The sequence below is a fragment of the Dryas octopetala genome, chromosome 2, assembly GCF_963921425.1.
Source record: "Dryas octopetala chromosome 2, drDryOcto1.1, whole genome shotgun sequence".
Taxonomy (NCBI): Eukaryota; Viridiplantae; Streptophyta; class Magnoliopsida; order Rosales; family Rosaceae; genus Dryas; species Dryas octopetala.
Window position 1 is genome coordinate 24,307,543 of NC_141367.1, and position 21,456 is coordinate 24,328,998.

The following is a 21,456-nucleotide window of genomic DNA, read 5'->3' on the forward strand; positions in this document are numbered from 1 at the left end:
GCATTATTGTGTTATGTTGAATATTTTAGCAATCCGATAACTTTTATCTTAGGCTCTTCTATTTATCATAAATACTTCCATTAAAAGAGCCCAAAGGATGAGACAAGGGGAAGTTCAAATAAGGAAATCCCACGGCACGAACAATAAAAGAGGTAAATTTTGCCTAGATTTAGATAGTGAATCTAATTGGGGTTACCCAAACACCCCCTTAGGTTTGGTGTATTTTCACATAACTTATTGCATGTTAAATTTCACACCCAAACTATCTCAATCTAACTTCCACAACCTTGATACCAGTCAAGTTGCATAACATCCCAACGACACCTAGCATGAAAATCAAAGAAAATGAGTGCTCCCAAACATACATGAAGTACTACAAGTCTTCGGTCCAAAAAAAAAAAAAGTACTACAAGTCCGATCCAGTTTAGCAGGGAGATTCACAACCGAATAAATTTTTCAATAGATACGTTCGAATGACACTTCATGGAAAAATCAAATAAAAAGTGCTGTTATTCTATCCACCCTAATTTACCATCTTGACCACTCAACACAAAATTTCTCCCAAACTTTCCACTCTGCCCCTAAATATAATTACAAGAAAATTGCAAAATAGAAAACCAATCCCCCACCCATTTTCCGGCAACCTCCTCGACGCCGGTCGGACGACAACCACCATCTTAACTCACTTCTCTTTCTTCTTTCTCTCTCCCTCTCTGTCTATATCTCTTACTTGCCCTTTTGCTCTTGGACTCTCTATAATCGGTTGGAAATGGATACTGGCGACTTTGTTGGCTCTAGATTTTTCAATCGGTTTAAGAGAGTCAGAGAGAGAGAGAGAGAGATAAAGGGAGAAAAAGAGGTGAGGACCGCCGCCGGTGGGTGGGACCGCCGGCATCCGGGGTTGTGGTAGTCGGTGGGTTGGATTGCAGGAGATGGGGTGTATTGTATTCTTTTAATTTTGTTAATTGATGTAAGGGTAGAATAAAAATTATTCCTAAAATAAATATTAGTGTGGTCAACTAAGTGTTTAGGTTGATTAGAATAACACTCCTCTTAGAGAAATTTAAGGTAAAGTAATTGCATTAATCTTTTTATTTTATTTTTTGCCAGAGAGCTATTAAAAATTTAAAGAGGTGCAAAAAATAAACAATGGCACCAAAAGGCCCAAAACCAGACCTAAAGCAAAAACAAAGATGCCTTAATTGAGGCATCAAACAAGCATCAGCAAATTCCTAGAGAGGGAAGGAAAACCAAAACCGAGGGAGGGCGTGTTTCATGATACATCAGGTGTTGATGTCAACTGTGAACCAAACGAAACGTTTCGGCCCTCCTTTTTTACGCGAACCGTAAAATTTCCCAGACTTTTAGATCCTCCCTTTATATACATTATTGCATAACCCAGTGGACGTCTATATTCAGTCCAGCCTAGAAAAGCAAGAGGAAAAGAGCGAGAAAATCCCCACACACAGTCTCTCTTCTTCAGCTAATTTTCCCACTCCTATTTTTCTCGCAAACCAAACACAAATCCTCATTCTTTCCCACGATTTATCCTCCTATTTTTTCACCAGCTTCTCCCCCGATTTTAGGGCAACCTTTTTCATTCGATCAAACACTCACACAAAGTCTAAACCGAGTATCTTGAACGTTAAACCTAGCCTTATACACCTCAATTGTCGTTGCTAGGGCTTGAATTGAAATTGACAGAGTTGACTCAGAATAATGTTCTTCCCCGGGGATCCATCGACTCGGAAGCGTGTTGATTTGGGGGGACGGAGTACGAAGGAAAGGGACAGACAGAAGCTTCTGGAGCAAACTAGGTTGGAGCGCAATCGCCGCTTATGGTTGCGGCAACAAAACTCCGCCGCAATTAAAATCCAGGTTCGGACCTTTTGCATTTGCTTTCTATGCTGTTTGAATTAGCTTGTTACTGCAAAACAGTTAGGACTCTGGAATTTGGTGACAGATGCATCAATTTGAATAGTACTATTAACCTAATTTGTTGTCGGTAGGTTGCCTCATTCTACCTGTGGTTGAGTTTATTGGGATTGTTGTTGGTCATGGTTTGTGTATTAGAATGGTCATATTGAATATCATAAATTATTTTCTAAAGAGATATTGAATGCCTTAAATTAGAGTTCCAAAATTATAAATTATGAAAATAAAAGTGGACATAAGTGAATAATCGCAGCTGGAAGTAGTGTATGCGTATGCTGTCTCTACCATGTCATTTTCTTTTGAGTGGGTTTTTTTAACAATGTACTTATATTTGCGTTATGCATACCAATGAATCATTTTTAATTGCCTTTAACCAACCCAACTGTGCTGAGTTAAGCCGTTGTCTAGGTAGTTAATATAATTACTAGCCATTTGTCTTTTGTCAAGTTTTGACTGATTACTAGCTACAGAAATGCTTCAGAGGGAGAAAGGTAGCGGGAGCTGAACATTGTAAGGTGCAAGAGCAGTTCTATGGAACATATGGGAAACATTTTCAAAATGTGGACAGGTAAGATTTGTATCCTTTTTAGCAGGTTCTTGCTGATAAGTTCGAACTCTATTTAAGTATCAGTAGTTGCCAATGAAGTTAATGCTCTTCTTTAAGCATCATCATTATGTTCACATTGTCACTGTCCATTCAGGTTTTGTTTTGGTCCCAATTCAGAGTTTCTCCGCCAGTTACTTTTTTTCTTCGATGCTCGAAGTGTTGGTGATTTTTCCATCCTCGTGGAGACATGCCGGTTACTTCAGCAATATGTTAGAGATACAGGTAATTTTAATCATATTTCTTTATAATGAGCTGTCTATATGAATATTGAATAATTGTTCAATTAAGATTCGTCATGTAATAAATTTTGTGTCTTTGATTTTTCTCCAAAACTTTCATTTCAGTCCAAGGATGGCTATTATTGTTTCTCTACTTGTTTATTTCTTTTAAGTTTTAAACCTGGCACCAATCCCTCTCCCCAAAAGTCCAAGTAATGAATATATGAGCTGTCTTTGTGCTAGCCTGCTGATTACTTCTTTTTGTTATTGTTATTTACAAGGTCTTTTACCCTATAGAGGGGATTATTTACTGATTTAGTTATAAGCTTTTAATGATAGTACTAATTAGTATTAGATGTTATGATTGTAATTCCCCGAAACCTTTGTTCATTACAATCCAGAAAATTATGATTGGCAACCACTGATTACCCAAAAAATTATCAAGGGAAACATCCCAGTTCTTCCATTAAAGATTTTGAATTGTCCATGCAATTGATTGGGGACATGACTAGGCTGTGTTCATATTCAATCTTGATACATATTGTATTTTATAAGTACTGAGCTGGCTACAAGTATGCTATTGGTCTAGTTCTTATCATGTTGAATTGCTTCAACCCTCAAAAGTTAAGAAAGAGCCAAAGGAAGTGCCGTTTCTTCTTAACCCTTCGTGCAATTATGCAAGAAGTTTGATCTTGAGATTTTAATAAAGACGGATTAGAACCTCTTGAGGTCTGCTTGTTTCACATTGCTTAAGACCTGTTTGGTGTTATTGACAATGTCTGATCATGAAACAGGGGATATTGTGAGCCTCTTCGCAGGCATGGACTATTCATCCAATCATGCTTTGGTAAATTACAGAGTGAAGCAGCTTGCATATCTGTGTATTAAGGCTGTTCATCAAAATAGGTTGGTTGCAGCATCACATTTTGAATTTATTTTAATTGTTTGAACACTTGATTATTCTGATATAGATTGCCAATTAGGTGTTATTTGTCAGTCCCATGTGTCGGTGATGTAGAACAGTCAGGGAAGGATAAGAAGAATATCTGTAAGTGAAAAGTAGTAGTGATAGTGACAGATGCTGGGAAAATGGAGAAATGTCCAAAACATAAAGGAAAACTTAGATGAAGAAGTTTTAACTACTAGAATCACTCTGGTAGGAATCACTCACAATAAATAGATAAATATGAAACACTGTTTATGCAAATGACCGACTTCCTTTCCTTACATAAATGTGTACCTTTGACGTTTATTCTCCACACATTACTAAAATTCATAACTTTATTTAAACATCCAATGACTTCTTGGATTTCCAAGCATGACCCTTTGACTCCTAATTAATTCTCCAGATATGTGACTCCTTTGAAAATCTGCAGCTGTATAAATTCTTTCTTTTGGGGATGGGTTTAATTCTAACTCCCAACTTGGGCCTGCTGTACCATGGTCCCACTACAGCAAGGCATTGCGCAGTGTATTCAACCTCTTCTTATCCCAGTTAAATTTTTTTTATGTGGGCCTGATTGCGATCAGTCAGCTTGTTATGCCTAGCTCATTTTATATTAGAGGTATCTCATTTCTTGATTGATTTCTTATATAAAATCAGTATTTGAGTCATTGTCTGGATTCTCATAGTTTGGCTTATTCTATTCTTGTCTCTTAATGTGTGGGTAAAGCTGTAAATGAAAGCCATTAATTTAAGGATATGATAATGTAGTTATGTGGATTGAATAGTTGGCTTTTAATGTGGATTTTTTTGGCTTTTAATGCCATATACATATATATGTTTCTCTGAGTTGCTTTTTGATGCCAAAGTGGCTTATATAGTGTTTTTTTTTTTTTTGGACAGAAATCAATTGAAAGATCAACTTTTTGCAGCCCCTGAGGAGTCCACTGTGTCAACAACTATATTGTTAGAAGCTGTAGTTTTGTTGATAGATCCCAATCTTCCATGGGTTTGTAAGACAGTTAGCTGTCTTTTGAAAAATAAGGCATTTACCCTGTTTAGAGAGATTATTTTAACAGGAAAGGTATGCATCTAATTCCAGCTATTTGTCTTCCTCTGTTAAGATATGTCATGTTCATAAGATACGACCCAAATTTTAGCTGGAGGTTTACAAAGATGTCTTGTTATTCCTTATATCTAGTCATCTCTATATAGAAGGGATATGGTGTCAAGTTGTGTACCCTCTTTATATGGTTTTTTCTTTTGAAATCATCCAATGTTAAAGAATTCTGAAAAAAACATAAGAAACTCTAACCATATTGGTTTCTTCAATCAAGATTCTGAGGTTTATGCAATCTTAGCCTTACTAAGATATCCAGAAAATTTGTCAGTGATGAAGCTTACCTATGAAAAACAATGTTTTTGGATTACAGGCCTTTTTTTTTTTTACAACTCTTTATTGTAACCATTAGTTTATGATGGAGTCATGTGTTGCTATGTTTGGTCCTACTTTGATCCTTTTCTTTTGTTGTTTTATTGTTATATTTTATATGAAACAATGTATCTACACATCCCCAGCAACAAAAGACATAAACACATTTGGATTTTATTATTAATATATATTTGTTTCAGTATTAGTCCAACATTTTTCTAGTTTTCTTGTTTCTGGAGATTTGTCATTTACTCTATGTTGGTCATACACACATAAACACATTTCCTTTAACTAGATTAGTGATGTGGTGCAGGAAAGTATAAAGCCTCATAATTGCATTGGCAGAGCATCTTCATTGGAGCGCACTCTTGCTCTTGTAATTCCTCACATTGGTCAGAAGCCATGTACCTGCCCAAATACCTATCCACACTGGAGTTTTTCTTCTCAGATTGTTACAGTTCCTTTTTTGTGGAAGCTATTCCCTTACTTAGGAGAGGTAAATTTGGTGGACTTCGTGTCTTTATGTCTTCATGGTGATGGCATACTGGCATAAAGTGCTCAAAACCACAAAGCTACATTTTGTGAAGTCCACTCTTATCTAAGAAGTTGCAGATTTTTTTTTTTACTCAATATTATCTTGTATATCTGCAGGTTTTTGCAACACGAGGGCTGAGCCAGCATTACATTCATCAGATGGCACTCTGTGTGCAAAATCATGCTGATGTGCTTCCCAATGATACATCGATTGAGCTACCTGGTTATGCCTGCCTTCTTGGAAATATATTAGAATCTTCTGGAGTTGCTCTATCTCAGCCTGATTGCTCGTTTGAAATGGTAACTACCGGACTGCTATTACAAGTAGAAATGAGCAACATGCTATGGTTGTTGCATTAATATCTTAGCAAAGTTGCTCATTGTGCTATGAACTCACACAAAATTGTGCGTATATACATATATTTGTAATGCAACGTTTTTTGATGGCTTAAATTCTAAATTTAGTTCAATTCTTTATAACATGATCAGGCTGTGGATCTTGCTGCTGTTGCAACATTCTTGTTGGAGTCCCTTCCTTCAATAAAATCGTCAAATAGAGAAAGCAGAGAAGGTATGCCTTCTACATGTTGTACATGTCTACCTCTTATAATTTTTTTGAATTGTTTATATATGTATATTTATATATTTACTGATATACATACGTATGTTGACTTTCAGATGCCATGCTGGATGAGGATGACATGACTACAGGAGATGATGTAATGGAAATAGTTTTGAATAATGATTTGGAACGACAGATTTGTGATGCCATAGATCTGCGTTTTCTTCTGCAATTGGTAAGCCATTTTGAAATGTTATATTTCTATTTTCTATATTCTATTAAGTTTATCTCATAATTCTGAGCAGGATTTTGTTTTGTTTTTTTGGGGGGGCGGGGGTTGGATTTGGAGCAGACAAATGTTTTGTTTGGAGGGATTTCACTTGTCAGTGGTTCACATAATGGACCGGATGATAAAGAGGTGTCAGCTGTTGGTGCAGCTTGTGCTTTTCTACATGTTACTTTCAACACATTACCTCTTGAGAGAATCATGACTATACTTGCTTATAGAACCGAACTTGTTCCGGTGCTTTGGAATTTTATGAAACGATGCCATGAGAACCAAAAGTGGTTGTCGTTGTCTGAGCAGTTCGCATATCTACTGTCAGGAGATGCACCTGGTTGGCTGTTACCTTTGGCTGTGTTCTGTCCTGTGTACAAGTAATACTCGATTAATATTTCTCGCGTTTTGTACAGTTTTCTTTAATGGCTTGACCGTGTGAAGTATCTATTTATTGGTTACTCTTGTATTAGGTATTATGTTTTTTGATGCTAGATCAATATATTCTACTTGAGATAGGATTTAATGTGATAAGTTTGACTCGTTTTTGTTAATTTTTTTTTTAATGGATCAGACACATGCTTACGATAGTGGATAATGAGGAGTTCTATGAACAAGAGAAGCCCCTATCATTGAAGGATATCAGATGCTTAATTATCATACTCAGACAGGTGATTCTTGTTGAAAGTCTGTAGTTAACTTACCAAAGCATATCGATCATTGTAGAACTGCTATATGGGTGTTCTTTGGTCATGAAATATAGCAGTCTGCTGGATTGTAATCAATTGTTTTCTATGTGTGACAAACAGTACAGTAGTTTACTGATCATTAATTCTGTTACACTTAGTGTTGATTTGCAATGCTAATTACTTGGTAATTTCTATTGAATTATTGTATAATGTGGATATCTATTCTCTTCAGGCCCTATGGCAGCTCCTTTGGGTGAATCCTATGGCTCCCACTAATTTTTCAAAATTTGTCACCAACGCCTCTGCTAATAAGAAGCATCCTGTCGAGTACATTCAACATAGGGTTAGCATTGTAGCCTCTGAACTCCTCTCCCAGGTACAAAGAGCTCTAGATGTTGTCTTTTAAAAATTGTACCTTCCATGTAGACGTTATTTTGTGGCCGTCCTTCCTTTGTGGTTGTGAGAGCTTTGGTTCTCTTTTTCAGTGTCATGATATGTAAACATTGTAAAGAACATGAAATCTTACCATTTTGTTCTTCTAATTTGTTGTATATGTAGTTGCAAGATTGGAACAATAGACGAGAGTTTACGTCCCCCGGTGACTTTCATGCTGATGGTGTCAATGACTTCTTTATTTCTCAGGTAATGGATCCCATTCCCAGGACTAAGATTTTTCCGGCTCTAGTTTTCTAAAACCTTTTTTTTTTATTGTATTTGTAAGGCCGTAATAGAAAATACCCGAGCAAATGACATTTTGAAGCAAGCTCCATTCCTGGTACCATTCACAAGCAGAGTTAAAATATTCACTGTAAGTAATTAACTGGTTATAAGCTTGCTTGTAATTTTAGCTGGAAGTCTGGAATTCAGAGTAAATGGGGATTGGGGATTGGAATTTGACTGGGTTATCAACAGTGTATTTTCTGATGTATTTTTTCTTCCAAATGAATTTTTTTTTTCTTGGGTCTTTTTTATTTTAAATGTAGATCCAAATTATTATATTCAGAAGTCATATCATGTTAAATATTTTTAATCAGTTTATTCAAAACCAATTTGTCAGTCACAATTGGCAGCAGCTAGAAAAAGAGATGGGTCTAGTTCTGTATTTACCAGAAACCGATTCAGAATACGGCGGGATCGTATCTTGGAAGATGCTTATAATCAGATGAGTGCATTGTCTGAGGAAGATCTTCGAGGACCGGTAATGTTCCTTTTTTGAATTTGTTTTTGTACATGTAATAGATTAAAGTTGTGTCTGGCAGTGCTTTTGACAGTACTAAAAGCTCTTAAATAACCAAAAGCATTTTTTTTTTTTAATGTTTGGCTGAAAAGACAAGCGCATCTTGTGTAAGAGAAGCACTAAATTCCTGTAGAAAGTGTATTCAAGTGAATATGCTGGAAGTGCATGGTTTTGAATAAAATTTTTTATGTGCTTCTAAAAAACCTCTTCATACAAAAGTACTCCCAAACAGGCCGTAAGGCCTCTTATGTGCAATTAAAAAATGGTTTTCTAGTTAATTTCTTAAATAATATATTACCTTATCACGTATAGCTTTTTACTTGCAGATTCGTGTAACGTTTGTAAATGAATTTGGGGTTGAGGAGGCTGGAATTGATGGTGGTGGGATTTTCAAAGACTTCATGGAGAACATTACTCGAGCAGCCTTTGATGTGCAGTATGGATTATTTAAGGTGAAAAATTTTTCTTTATGTTTTTGAAGACTGTTCCGTCTAATTTGGCCAGTTTTTATGAGCCTGGACTCTGAATTATGCAAAAGAAGATGGCACAAAAGTTCTTAACAACCCAAAGCTGCATCATGAAACAATAAAAAGTGTTTCAGTCTATCACATTGTGCATCACAGTGCAGAAGAATTTCATCTTTCCCAAAAGGACGTATTGCATGGATCATTGCTACATTGGTCAGAATTCACCATTATGAAGCAAAGACAGTCTTATTACTAGAATTTTACATGAAAATGTCAGATCTTATGGTTCTTTTAAACTTGTGTTGTCAGGAATCTGACATTTGCACCTACACAGGTGATATGTTTGTAACTTAATTATGCCTACTGGTTTTGCTCACATGTTTTCTGCCTTCTGCTTGGCTTGGTCTATCCAGGAAACATCTGATCATCTACTCTACCCTAATCCTGGTTCTGGAATGATCCACGAACAGCATCTCCAATTTTTCCACTTTCTTGGAATTCTTCTTGCAAAGGTATCAAGTTTTTATATTGTTTTAGTTTATATGGTGCTTACTGCTTCATCATGGTATCACATGTTCTTCTCCTTACAGGCCATGTTTGAGGGGATTCTTGTTGATATACCATTTGCAACATTCTTCTTGAGCAAACTAAAACAAAAGTAAGCACACATTCTTTTACTGAAATTGCAGAATACTTCTTGATGCTGTCAAGTATCTTTACTGCAATCTTAACACTGCAAATTTTTTTGTATTTGCTTATTAGGTACAACTATTTAAATGATTTGCCCTCATTGGACCAAGAACTGTACCGTCACCTTATTTTCTTGAAGGTAGTATTGCTCTTTCTTCCTTTGCCTCCTGATTCCTGGTATATCTTAGCTTGCACTGAATGATTGTGCTCCCATTGTAACGATTACTAAGAGAGGACTATGTTTGCAATATTTCTGAGATATGTTTTACATCTGCTGCTTTTTTCACGGGAACCAAACAAGAAGTTGAGTGATGGATGGTTGGCACGGGAAAATACACAACCAAACACATTGGTCTTTTCTTTTTGTGGTGCATAGTCAGTTTAAAGAAATCAAGTAAACTTACATCTAACTTATGTTGCTTTAAAAGTGACAGTCATTAAGATTTAATATAACTATCTGTTTATTAATTTTTTTATAGTCGAATTTCTAGTGCTTCATAATTAACTTCGACTAATATTTCTTTTGGATTTGAAAATATAATCATGTTCTACGAATAGCGGTTGAAGAATGACTCTTGTTTTTGTTGCATGTAGAGGATCATCTTGCAATGATTTCTTAATTCTGGAGAGCTCACTTTTTTTTCCCTTTTACAATGAATGATGTGCAGCATTATAAAGGTGATATTTCCGAATTAGAATTGTACTTTGTCATCGTAAATAATGAATACGGAGAGCAAACAGAAGAAGAGCTGCTTCCAGGGGGGAAAAACCTACGTGTCACTAATGAGAATGTCATTACTTTTATTCATCTTGTTGCCAATCACCGTTTGAATTTTCAGGTAGTGCAACTTTCTCACTTGAACTCATCTTTGTTCCATCTGCGATTGTATCTTCCCTATGGGAAAATGACACGGTGAAACAATAATTTTCAGATTCGTCAACAAAGTTCACATTTCTTAAGGGGGTTTCAGCAGCTTATACAGAAAGATTGGATTGATATGTTTAATGAGCATGAACTTCAGGTATTGTGGTCTACCTATAGGCTTTTTTTACTATACTGTTCAGTTAATTATGGGTTTGCAAAGCTTGTTTACTCATAGAGCTGTTGATCTTGTTTTTTATTTTCTTGCAAGGCTTATAATATGTTAACACTTCACATGCTCGTTGTCCACTTTCATTTGCTCAAGTACCCAAATTTTTTTTTTTTTTTGACATACCTTGTTTTTACAGCTTCTGATATCAGGTTCACTTGACAGCTTGGATGTTGATGATCTACGGAAGCACACCAACTATGTGGGTGGCTATCATAGTGTAAGTGCCTTCACATTTTGTACAGATATGTTTTCTTGGATAGATTAATCTAGCTCAAGATGAACGTGGTAGTTAACCCGTTTCATTAAATTTCTTTCACAACTGTATATTGGGGTCTTATACGGGCTTCTATTACCTCCTTTGATCTGGTTGAGCATTTTGAACTTCCTATCAATATTTCATTGAATACATAATTGTTTGTTGCTTTTTTTTTTGGGTCATAATGAAACTGAGCACCTTGTGCTTGCAGGTTGCATTAATAAAACTAAATCATTGCTGCCATGTTTACCTACATTTTCATCACAGCTCTTTGGTGTTCCGATCAATGTTATTACTAACACAAATTGGAATTTTTTTTTATTGTCCACAGTTCTTACCTTATATTTAATGGTTGTATGTTACCTACATGTGCACTGTAATCTGTGATTAGAACCTTTTTGTTTGTTTGTTTGTTTTTTATTTTTAAATTCTGTAATTATATTTTTATTTTCCAGCTACTTAATTTAATTAGTCTTTTTTTGTTTACAGGAGCATTATGTCATTGACATGTTCTGGGAAGTTCTGAAAAGCTTTACATTGGAAAATCAGAAGAAATTTCTGAAGTGAGTTTTTAGCGTCTGTCAAAAATCTTTTGATCATTTTTTTCTTGTTTGGCTAATTCGATTTCCTGCATTCAATTGGCTTTGAAGTTAATGAACATCAGTAAAGATACTAACTACTCAAGATTTTGTCCAGATTTGTGACTGGATGCTCTCGAGGACCACTGCTTGGATTCAAATACCTTGAGCCATTATTTTGCATACAGAGGTAATAGTTCATGCCGGATTTCTATCTGATTAGAGTTCATCTACCTTTTCAAAATGGCCGAGAAAGTTTGTTTTACTTTTACCAAATATCTGTTTTTCTCTTTGTATTTCTTTTCCTTGATTGCGGGCTCTTTTCATAGGACTGGTGGTAATGCATCTGAAGGAGCTCTTGACCGATTACCAACTTCCGCCACTTGTATGAATCTCCTCAAGCTTCCACCATATAGGAGGTTTGTCTATTTCAATCTCTCTTCTTGTTTTTTATAATTAAATATACTTTTGTCTAGTTGTAAGTTTAAATTTTCTTCTTTCCCACCATAATGACCTTTTCAATGACATGCTTTGATGCAGCAAAGAGCAACTGGAAACAAAATTGATGTATGCTATAAGTGCAGATGCTGGTTTTGATTTGAGCTAATGGAAGCTGTGCCATTCTAATTGTACCTAATCCTTGGCTCCAATCCTTTAGTGGAGCGAACCGTTCTCTAGGCAGACAGTTCCCTGTAAATCTGATGGCCCTGCTTGGAAGTGTCATGGACACCATCAGAGCTGCATAAGAAACCACAAGGACTGCAAAAGCAGAGTGAAGCTCGAACTGATTGGCATGCAGATACTTATTTCCGGCAAGCTCCAGATTTGACATGTAAATATGTGAGGATAATCTGCGAAGTGCAACAGCTTTGTTAAGTTTACAGATCTTGGGCCTCTTGTGAATGGTTCTTCTCAACATAAATAGGTGACCGTTTGGAGAAGTGTAACATTATTTAAATAATCCTGGTTTATATACTTCTGTAAATGTGAAAAAGGCAGATATTTGAATATGTAGATATTTTTAATTCATCTCTTCACGTGCCACCTCTTGCTGCTTTTTTTTTTTTTTAACCTAAAAAATGTGGCCTGATAAGGTGTGTTTTGTAAAACCTGTTATTACCTTTTTCGCAATTGGTAAATTTCTGGCGGGGATTGGCCAATCACGCTTTTATTTTGGTTATTACTTTTAGTATACAAGAGTATGAAGAGTTTTTATTACAGATTTCTTATTTTAGCTAAAATAAGGGACATATTATAAGGTCTACTTTGCATTGTTAAAAATCTTGTTCAGGGATCGACCTTAAGAACGGGACATTGGGGAATAGTCTATAGCCCACCCCCATCCCATCCAATCCTCTAGTCCTCCCCAATCTCACAATCAGTGCACATTTACTAACATGAAATGGAAATAAAATGAGGGGGATGGATATGTGACATTATATTTTTTGTACTAGTTTTCATTATGGTCTATTTTATATAGAATTTCAATGATAGTTTTCATTATGGTCTATTTTATATAAAATTTCAATGATCTGAACTGTCTATATTTTTTGTCTCCATTAAAAGATCATCTTTGCAAAAAAAAAAAAAAAAGTAAATCAGAAATTATTTACTTACAAAAATTAAATGGTCAATGTTGATCAACTAAATAAACACATGGAATGAGAGTGGAATGAATATGAGTTACTCTCATTTCATTCCAATTTTGTGGTTACTCATATTTGAGAATCAAAAAGTAAGGTTTACTCCAAATTAGTAATCATATCCCTCATTTTAGAGGAGTGTGATGGGAGACTTGGTATTGGCTCCTATTTTATCTAGAGTCATTGCTTCATACTAAAATTGCCCTCAAGTGAGTATTGATTAAAATATAATGTATCTTATAGAAGTGTATTTTAGTATCAGTTGTTGGATTGCCTAATTGGAAGACTGAATCGAGAGCTTCCAACCGACCGAGGCCAATCGGAATACCAAACTATCAACCATAATCGATCTGACAGTGGTCGGTTTTTGACTATGTCGGAGGCGGTCGGTGAACGTCGAAGTCAGTATTGGTCGCCCAGAATAAAGGGAGGCAGAGGTCTGGAGGGGTGTCTTGATCGGGGGGTGGTGGGGGTGTGGGGGAGGTTTGGAGGGGTGGAGATCGCAGTGGGTTGGTGCTCTGCGAGAGAGCCGAGCGTGAGAGAGATGTAAAGACAAAGAGGTTTGAGAGAGATGCATGGATGAGAGATAGAGATACAGACAGAGACACAGAGAACACCATATCGGTTCGTTCGGTCGGAATGCCAGTTCTAGAAACCAGAACCGGCTCGACACCAACTGAGGTTGGTTGGAAGGAAATCAGACTGTCAACCAAGCTTCCACCGAAAACCACCAAAATCGACAAACCCAAGTCGATCGGTTTTGTCAATTATGGTTCAAAAATACAAGCCTTAGGAAGGACTGTAGAATTATTCACAATACACCCAAATTCGATTCTCCCTCTCTCCAACTCCAAAAAAATAAATGATTCATTTTCTTTTCTGTTCCATTCCATGTTAGTAAACATATCCTCGGTCCCTATCTTCCCCAACCTCAAGGTCCATTCTCACCTAGCTTACAAGATTGACTCTGCCAATCGTCTATTACGGAGATTTTTCTTTTAAGAATCAAACCTTGGAGTGTAGTGGCCAAAAAAAACCTTGGAGTGCGCACCAAGTTAACCATAAGGCTATAGTGAAGGAAATGCACATTCACTATTCTGCAAATTTCTCTCTTATTTTATAACATTAAAACATTTGGGAAAAAGTTTTAGCAAAAAAATATTTGGGATAGATAAAAGAAAATGGTAGGATCCTTTTGGAGGCGGCCGCGCGTGTCCGAAAAACAAGAAGTGGCATAGCGCCACAACACAATACACCTTGAGTAGCTTTGTTCAGTTGTTGTCGTCTAATTTTTCTACCGCGCACTATCTCACTCTCCCTTCAATCCCTAACGGCCTGATTGACGCGAACAAGCTCCCGTCGCTCAGAAAGCTCTAATAAGACCACCGCCGACCACGGAAGCGAGACGGTGAGGGCGGCGAAGATGGTGAAGGTGCGGATGAACACGGCCGATGTGGCCGCAGAGGTCAAGTGCTTGCGGAGGCTAATCGGCATGCGATGCGCCAATGTCTACGATATCTCTCCCAAGGTCTCTCTCTCTCTCTCTCTCTTCCCTTCTCTTCTTCACCTTAACCCCCTCGCCGTATCAAATTTTCATTTGCATCATGTGGTTTTGTTTTGAATGCGATTTGGATCTGCAGACGTACATGTTCAAGCTCATGAATAGCAGCGGAGTCACCGAGTCCGGCGAGAGCGAGAAGGTGTTTTTGTTGATTGAAAGCGGTGTCAGATTGCATACTACTGCTTATGTTCGGTATGTATGACTTCTTGTGTTCAGTTTTACTACAATTTAGAAATGATGGATAAGGAATTTTTTTTGTAAACCAAATGGAGTTGCAGGATTCATACTGTTTGTTCCTCATTTGGTTTTTGTGTTTGGACATTGAACATTGCGTAGGGACAAAAGTAATACTCCGTCTGGGTTTACACTCAAATTGAGGAAGCATATTCGTACAAGAAGGCTTGAGGATGTGCGGCAGTTGGGATATGATCGGGTATAGGTTATAACATCCCTGGCAATTGGGTTCTTCTTTCATGTTTGGATTTTGACTAATTTTTGTGGCTTCATTCTCACAGATTGTTCTCTTTCAATTCGGACTGGGTGCTAACGCCTACTATGTTATATTGGAGCTATATGCCCAAGGAAATGTCATTCTCGCAGATTCTGATTTTATGGTCATGACTCTTCTTCGCTCACATAGGTTAGTGAGTAATGTCCATTTCCTATCCCGTTTGACTAATAAACGGGCTCACATTCATGCACATGAAACTTCGAATATTATGAATTAGTCTCCCTTCTTTTGCATGCTTTATTATGTATGTTGGCACTTCTTATCTTAAAGAGTGATTGGAAACATGTTTGCTTCTGGTTGTGCTCACCTGTTCAGTAAGAGAAACCCAAGACTTCTGATTTTTTGTTTGTTTTAATTTTCTTGAAGTCAAAATATTAATTGGATGGTAAATTCTCATTTAAATAGGGATGATGATAAAGGGGTTGCAATCATGTCACGCCATCGTTATCCAATTGAAATTTGTCGAGTTTTCGAGCGAACAACTGCTGCAAAGTTGCAGGAAGCCCTTACACTTTCTAAGGAGCCTGATAACAATGAACCTGTTAAGGATTCTGAAGGTGGAAATAATGTGTCTGAGACAGTGAAGGAGAAAAAGGGTAGTCGTAAAGGTGGGAAGCCTGCGGAGTCAAGTAAAAATACCGGTGATGCTAAAGCCAAACAACCCACTTTGAAGAATGTTCTTGGGGAGGCACTGGGCTATGGACCTGCTCTTTCTGAGCATATTATATTAGATGCTGGTCTTGTTCCAAATACAAAAGTTTGTAAAGATAACAAGTTAGATGATAATACAATTCAGCTTTTGGTCAAAGCTGTTGCAAACTTTGAGGACTGGCTGCATGATGTTATATCAGGTGGTAAGATTCCTGAGGGATACATTTTGATGCAGAACAAGAGTTCAGGGAAGAATGGTCCCCCATCTGAACCCGGAAGTTCTATCCAGGTTACCACAGGACTTCTCTGTGATAATTTTACCTTTACATGCTCTGGACTAGAGTGTAATTTCCCCCTTGTCTTGATTTCTATTATGTGGTATCTTAAATTTTTACAATAACTTCTGGATCTATTTTGCAGATATATGATGAATTCTGCCCCATATTATTGAATCAATTGAAGTCAAGGGAGTATGTGAAGTTTGACACATTTGATGCTTCTTTGGATGAGTTCTATAGTAAAATCGAGAGTCAAAGGGCAGAACAACAGCAAAATGCAAAAGAGAGCTCTGCCACCCAGAAACTTAATAAAATACGTGCAGATCAGGTTTAGCACTGTTTCTTCTAATATGTTATTTAAAGTTGAAAGGCAGATTTGAGTAGTCTTTTTGTGTGTTATGACTTTAGTTTGACTGAAGTGCTATGTGCTCCCCTCCTCCTGTCCCTTCTCTTCGTTTTCTTTTTGGGGCGGGGACAGAGAGAAGAAAGTGCTAGGTCAACTTATTGTTTCTACGAGTAACATACATCAATGTATGGTTAGCATCTTTCATCCAGTTATTTCAATCATATGGTGTAGGAAAATCGTGTGCATATGCTAAGGAAAGAAGTTGACAATTGTGTTACAATGGCGGAATTGATAGAATATAATTTAGAAGATGTGGATGCAGCTATATTAGCTGTCCGTGTAGCTCTTGCAAAGGGAATGAGTTGGGAGGATCTTGCTCGTATGGTGAAGGAAGAGAAGAAATCCGGAAACCCTGTTGCTGGCCTCATTGACAAGCTTTATCTTGAAAGGAATTGCATGACATTGCTGTTGAGCAACAATCTCGATGAAATGGATGATGATGAGAAGACTCTCCCTGCAGATAAGGTGTTACTAGCTTTTAATGTTTTTTTTTTTTTTTTCTGCATCTTCTCTAGGTGGCAATGAGTCTTCATCTTACATTCTACTTTCATTACCTTTCTTCTCTCTTATAGGTGGAAATTGATTTAGCACTTTCAGCACATGCCAATGCTCGGCGGTGGTATGAACTAAAGAAAAAACAGGAGAGCAAGCAGGAGAAGACTGTAACAGCGCATGAAAAGGCATTTAAAGCTGCTGAGAGAAAGACTCGTCTCCAGCTGTCACAGGTAGCCTCACCTTCCATAATGCTTCTCTGTTGTTGAGCCATTTACATTTTAGTATTCAAAGCTAAGAATCCTTGAAGTTGTGAGCTATGATATGGTTCTTTAAATGCCTGGCTTACAGATATAAAAAGAAAATCAATTGTATTAAACATGGATAACCAGCATGGTCTGCTTGTGCTTTTTGATGGTGGTCATCCAACTACTAAGTAGAAGCTCTATTAGGTTTAGCACAATGTTATACTTTTAGTCTATTGAGGTAAAAAAATAATATGAATTTCAAGTCAATGGTGTCATAAATGGTAGGACAGACGCTAATAATGAACCAGAACATTAAAAATAATCTCTCTCTCTCTCTCTCTCTCTCTCTCTCTCTCTCTCTCTCTCTCTCTCTCTCTCTCTCTCTCTCTCTCTCTCTCTCTCTCTTTTTCTGCCTCTCTCTGTGTGTTTGTGAGTGATGACAGCAGCCAGAATGTGGAGCATTTATAGGGTATGACAATTTTTTTTTTGGCCGAGGTGAAAAGCTAGCTTAGATATTATTTATATAAGATATTTGTCACTGTTATCTATGCTAATCTTCTATTGATAATTTCAGAAGATAAATTATTTCACTTTTTATGCCAATTTGGTTTCTAAACAACATGCAGGCAAAAACTGTTGCTTCTATTTCACATATGCGCAAGGTTCACTGGTTTGAGAAATTTAACTGGTTTATCAGCAGTGAGAACTATTTGGTTATCAGTGGAAGGGATGCTCAACAAAATGAAATGATAGTCAAGCGTTATATGTCAAAAGGAGATCTGTAAGCTAAATATTTTTTTTTTGGTTATAATATGTTTTAATTTTCATCCTAATAGACTAGAACTGCAAAATATACATATATATATATATTATTATAGGTTTACACTTACCATGATTAGTTAGAGCATCTGAAAGTTTATGTTCACTCTGTTGTTTCCCCTTTCATGATTTATGTTGTCCATTATTATCGGAAATGATTCAAACTTGTTGTCGTGAAAAAGAATTCAACTTAATATGGGATGGGAATTTTCAATTGGTCAATGTCATGTTTTCAAGAATCTGATTGTATGAAATTTTAGTTTATATACCTCAAAGTTTTACAAATATGCTGATACTTCTCTGCTCATCATGTTTATTGTGAAGCTGGACTTAGCATCTTCTTTCTGAGGTTGATTTAGTTATGTAACAGGTATGTCCATGCAGATTTGCACGGGGCTTCTAGTACTGTGATAAAGAACCATAGGCCTGAACAACTAGTGCCTCCACTTACTTTAAACCAAACAGGATGCTTCACAGTAAGTCTGTGATCTTCCTGTAATGCTTTCATATTCATTTTAGTTATTGCGTTACTGAGAGTGTTTCATATCGCTGGATGTGTATGATTCAATTGTTTTACCAATATTTGCTATAGGTTTGCCACAGCCAGGCATGGGATTCAAAGATTGTCACTAGTGCTTGGTGGGTTTATCCTCACCAGGTCAGTAAAACAGCTCCAACAGGGGAGTATCTTACAGTTGGCAGTTTCATGATTCGTGGGAAGAAGAACTTTCTTCCTCCACACCCTCTAATTATGGGCTTTGGGCTGTTATTCCGCTTGGATGAGAGCTCCTTGGGTTCACATCTGAACGAGAGGAGAGTAAGAGGTGAGGAGGAAGAGACAAATGATGTTGATGACAGTGGATCTCTAAAAGAGGTATCTGATGCAGAGTCGGAGAAGGAATGCACAGAGAAAAAACTTGCAGAAGAATCAGAAAGCATTCCTGATTTTTGTGTACATCTACATAAACCAGATTTGAAAGACCCATCTGAGGTTATTTCCTCTCAAAGTAGCTCACCTACAACCAATGCTAGAGCAATAGACTCACATGAAATTCCCATGAAAGACAGGAAGTCCTTGATTGATGTTGACCAGGAAAAAGTAGCTGATATTGCTGTAAATGGTGTTGCATCTGTCACTCCACAACTTGAGGATCTCATTGATAGAGCTCTTGGGCTTGGATCTGCTTCTATGTCTGTTAAAAATTATAAAGTTGAATCTTCTCCAGTCGATTTGGTTGTGGAACATAATGTTGAAAAGAATAATGCTATAGTAAGAGAGAAACCTCATATCTCAAAAGCTGAAAGAAGAAAACTCAAGAAAGGCCAGAGAAGTAGTGGTCCTGAAGAAGATGCTGAACTGCAAAATGAAAAATTGAAAGAAAATGATGTTTCTGTCAATCAGCCTGAAAAGGAAGTTGATGGTAAGAAGCCAGGTGGTGGAAAAATCAGCCGTGGTCAGAACGGGAAATTGAAAGAAAATGATGTTTCTAGCAGTCAGCCTGAAAAGGAAGTTGATGATAAGAAGCCAGGTGGTGGAAAGATCAGCCGTGGACAGAGGGGTAAACTCAAGAAGATGAAAGAGAAGTATGCTGATCAGGATGAGGAAGAAAGAAGGATCCGTATGGCCTTACTAGCTGTGAGTACAGTAACTTGCACCATCCTATATTGATAGTCAGGACCAATCATTTTGTTTCTAGCCATATATGTGTCTATTCTCAGCTCCCTATTGAGCCTTGATGCCTTTAAGTTTTATGATCTATAAAAAGTTTCCTGCGTTTTCTCTTGGTATATTTTCTGTCACACATGACTGCATGTGCATCTTTGTATTTGCACAAGTTGTTATAGAATATTATTCTAATATGTCCTTAGGAATGAACAACTGTAAAAGTATTACCATGTCCATATTGATGTGGGAAAATCAAATACATCTTCCTGAATAGTACTATGAACTCTCAGCAATTACCACATTATTTTGTTAAAGAAACCTGATAATCAATATAAAAACTGACAATATTTGTGAATTTTCAGTCTGCTGGAAAAGTACAGAAGAATGGAGAGTCAGAGGATGGAAATTCAGCTCCAGTGGAAGATAAGAAACCTGGTACTATTATGTCATCTTCATTCTTCAGTGTTTCATTAGTGTTTTAAACTGTACATGATCATCTATGCTTCTTCCAAGGCCATCTTTGCTGGTCAAGTCTCATTGGTACCAAGTTTAATGGGAGCATATTGATTTTTGTAATAATATTATTTCTTATAAAATCTAGCAGGTCCTCAAGATGCTCCAAAAATATGTTATAAATGTAAAAAGGCAGGTCATCTGTCTCGGGATTGTCATGAAAATCAAGATGAAACAGCACATAGTCATGCAAATGGTGGAGCTGAAGATGACCCTCATGCAGGTTTGGATAAAACTGAGTCTGAAATAGACAAGGTGACAATTGAGGAGGATGATATTCATGAGATAGGTGAAGAAGAGAAAGAGAAATTAAATGATGTGGATTATTTAACTGGCAATCCACTGTCTAGCGATATTCTCTTATATGCGGTGCCTGTCTGTGGTCCTTATAATGCTGTCAATTCTTACAAATATCATGTGAAGATTATTCCTGGCTCTGTGAAGAAAGGAAAAGGTATTAACCCCCATTTCAATTTGCCTGCTAACTTTTGTGCTGAGAAATTACTCTTTTATATTAATGCTTTATATTTTCTCACACTTGCTTGCATGCTAACTGCTAAAGTGCCTGCATTGCTTGGACAGAAACTTATTATCTTTTCTTTTCCCTTGGCTTAATTCTGGCCATGGAAGCAATAAATTGGTTATTTTATTTGTAGAAAGTGGACTCGTGGGTTTAGCATGGTTTTTCTGCTACACCATGTTCAAGGCTTTCTTTTTATCACAGAGATTGACATCTTTAAAATTTTTTGTAGCTTCAAAAACTGCGATGAATTTGTTTAGCCACATGCCGGAAGCAACAGTTAGAGAGAAAGAGTTGATGAAAGCATGTACTGATCCTGAGCTGGTTGCTGCAATCATTGGCAATGTGAAGATAACAGCTGCAGGCCTCACTCAATTGAAGCAGAAGCAAAAGAAAGTCAAGAAGAGCGCAGCAAAGTAGGAAGATAGCTTTTATTGCCGCGTTAAGTTTTGTAAAAACAAACCACACAAGTTCTCTCTGTTTTGGGCTATCTAGGCATGCTGTTCGACCATACTCCTATTGTACAAAAGCAGTTATCAACGAAATCCCTTTTTTGTTTTTAGTTAACTTGAATTTAATAGCATTGTTGCGCAATAGATAAAAATTGATATCAAGGATGTTTTAATAAC

At 36.9% G+C, this 21,456-nt stretch overlaps 2 protein-coding genes across 3 annotated transcripts; both read left to right on the forward strand.

Annotated features, from left to right (window-relative positions):
* The first annotated feature begins 1,241 nt into the window (after window positions 1-1,241).
* UPL6 (ubiquitin protein ligase 6) lies at window positions 1,242-12,548 on the forward strand. The gene is made up of 26 exons (XM_086232283.1): window positions 1,242-1,878; window positions 2,406-2,503; window positions 2,637-2,764; window positions 3,555-3,666; window positions 4,607-4,787; window positions 5,449-5,631; window positions 5,787-5,969; window positions 6,159-6,240; window positions 6,348-6,466; window positions 6,584-6,888; window positions 7,083-7,179; window positions 7,430-7,573; window positions 7,756-7,839; window positions 7,919-8,005; window positions 8,255-8,395; window positions 8,761-8,886; window positions 9,315-9,413; window positions 9,492-9,559; window positions 9,664-9,730; window positions 10,260-10,430; window positions 10,524-10,613; window positions 10,822-10,902; window positions 11,431-11,504; window positions 11,638-11,709; window positions 11,849-11,938; window positions 12,060-12,548. Exons 1-26 carry the CDS (start codon window positions 1,720-1,722, stop codon window positions 12,124-12,126), a joined length of 3,108 nt encoding a protein of 1,035 aa, XP_086088409.1. The 5' UTR covers window positions 1,242-1,719; the 3' UTR covers window positions 12,127-12,548.
* A 1,746-nt stretch (window positions 12,549-14,294) lies between these two features.
* Window positions 14,295-21,452, forward strand: EMB1441 (zinc knuckle (CCHC-type) family protein). Of its 2 annotated transcripts, none has more exons than XM_086233572.1 (14): window positions 14,295-14,690; window positions 14,803-14,915; window positions 15,060-15,156; window positions 15,239-15,363; window positions 15,640-16,174; window positions 16,306-16,491; window positions 16,741-17,034; window positions 17,142-17,294; window positions 17,936-18,090; window positions 18,499-18,604; window positions 18,721-19,764; window positions 20,157-20,229; window positions 20,396-20,761; window positions 21,060-21,452. In XM_086233572.1, exons 1-14 carry the CDS (start codon window positions 14,586-14,588, stop codon window positions 21,245-21,247), a joined length of 3,540 nt encoding a protein of 1,179 aa, XP_086089698.1. In that variant the 5' UTR covers window positions 14,295-14,585; the 3' UTR covers window positions 21,248-21,452. The 2 variants fall into 2 exon arrangements, with proteins under 2 accessions (XP_086089698.1, XP_086089699.1); XM_086233573.1 differs by having other exon boundaries at window positions 14,296-14,690; window positions 20,399-20,761.
* Window positions 21,453-21,456: the final 4 nt, after the last annotated feature.

Bases quoted from the DNA above. Each gene is read 5' to 3' on its own strand.
- UPL6 (XM_086232283.1), top strand. From the start codon at position 1,720: ATGTTCTTCCCCGGGGATCCATCGACTCGGAAGCGTGTTGATTTGGGG. The intron at 10,431-10,523 runs GTAGTGCAACTT...AATAATTTTCAG, and splicing joins ATCACCGTTTGAATTTTCAG to ATTCGTCAACAAAGTTCACA. The intron at 11,939-12,059 runs GTTTGTCTATTT...GCTTTGATGCAG, and splicing joins AAGCTTCCACCATATAGGAG to CAAAGAGCAACTGGAAACAA.
- EMB1441 (XM_086233572.1), top strand. From the start codon at position 14,586: ATGGTGAAGGTGCGGATGAACACGGCCGATGTGGCCGCAGAGGTCAAG. The intron at 15,157-15,238 runs GTATAGGTTATA...TCATTCTCACAG, and splicing joins GGCAGTTGGGATATGATCGG to ATTGTTCTCTTTCAATTCGG. The intron at 17,295-17,935 runs GTAGCCTCACCT...AACAACATGCAG, and splicing joins CTCGTCTCCAGCTGTCACAG to GCAAAAACTGTTGCTTCTAT.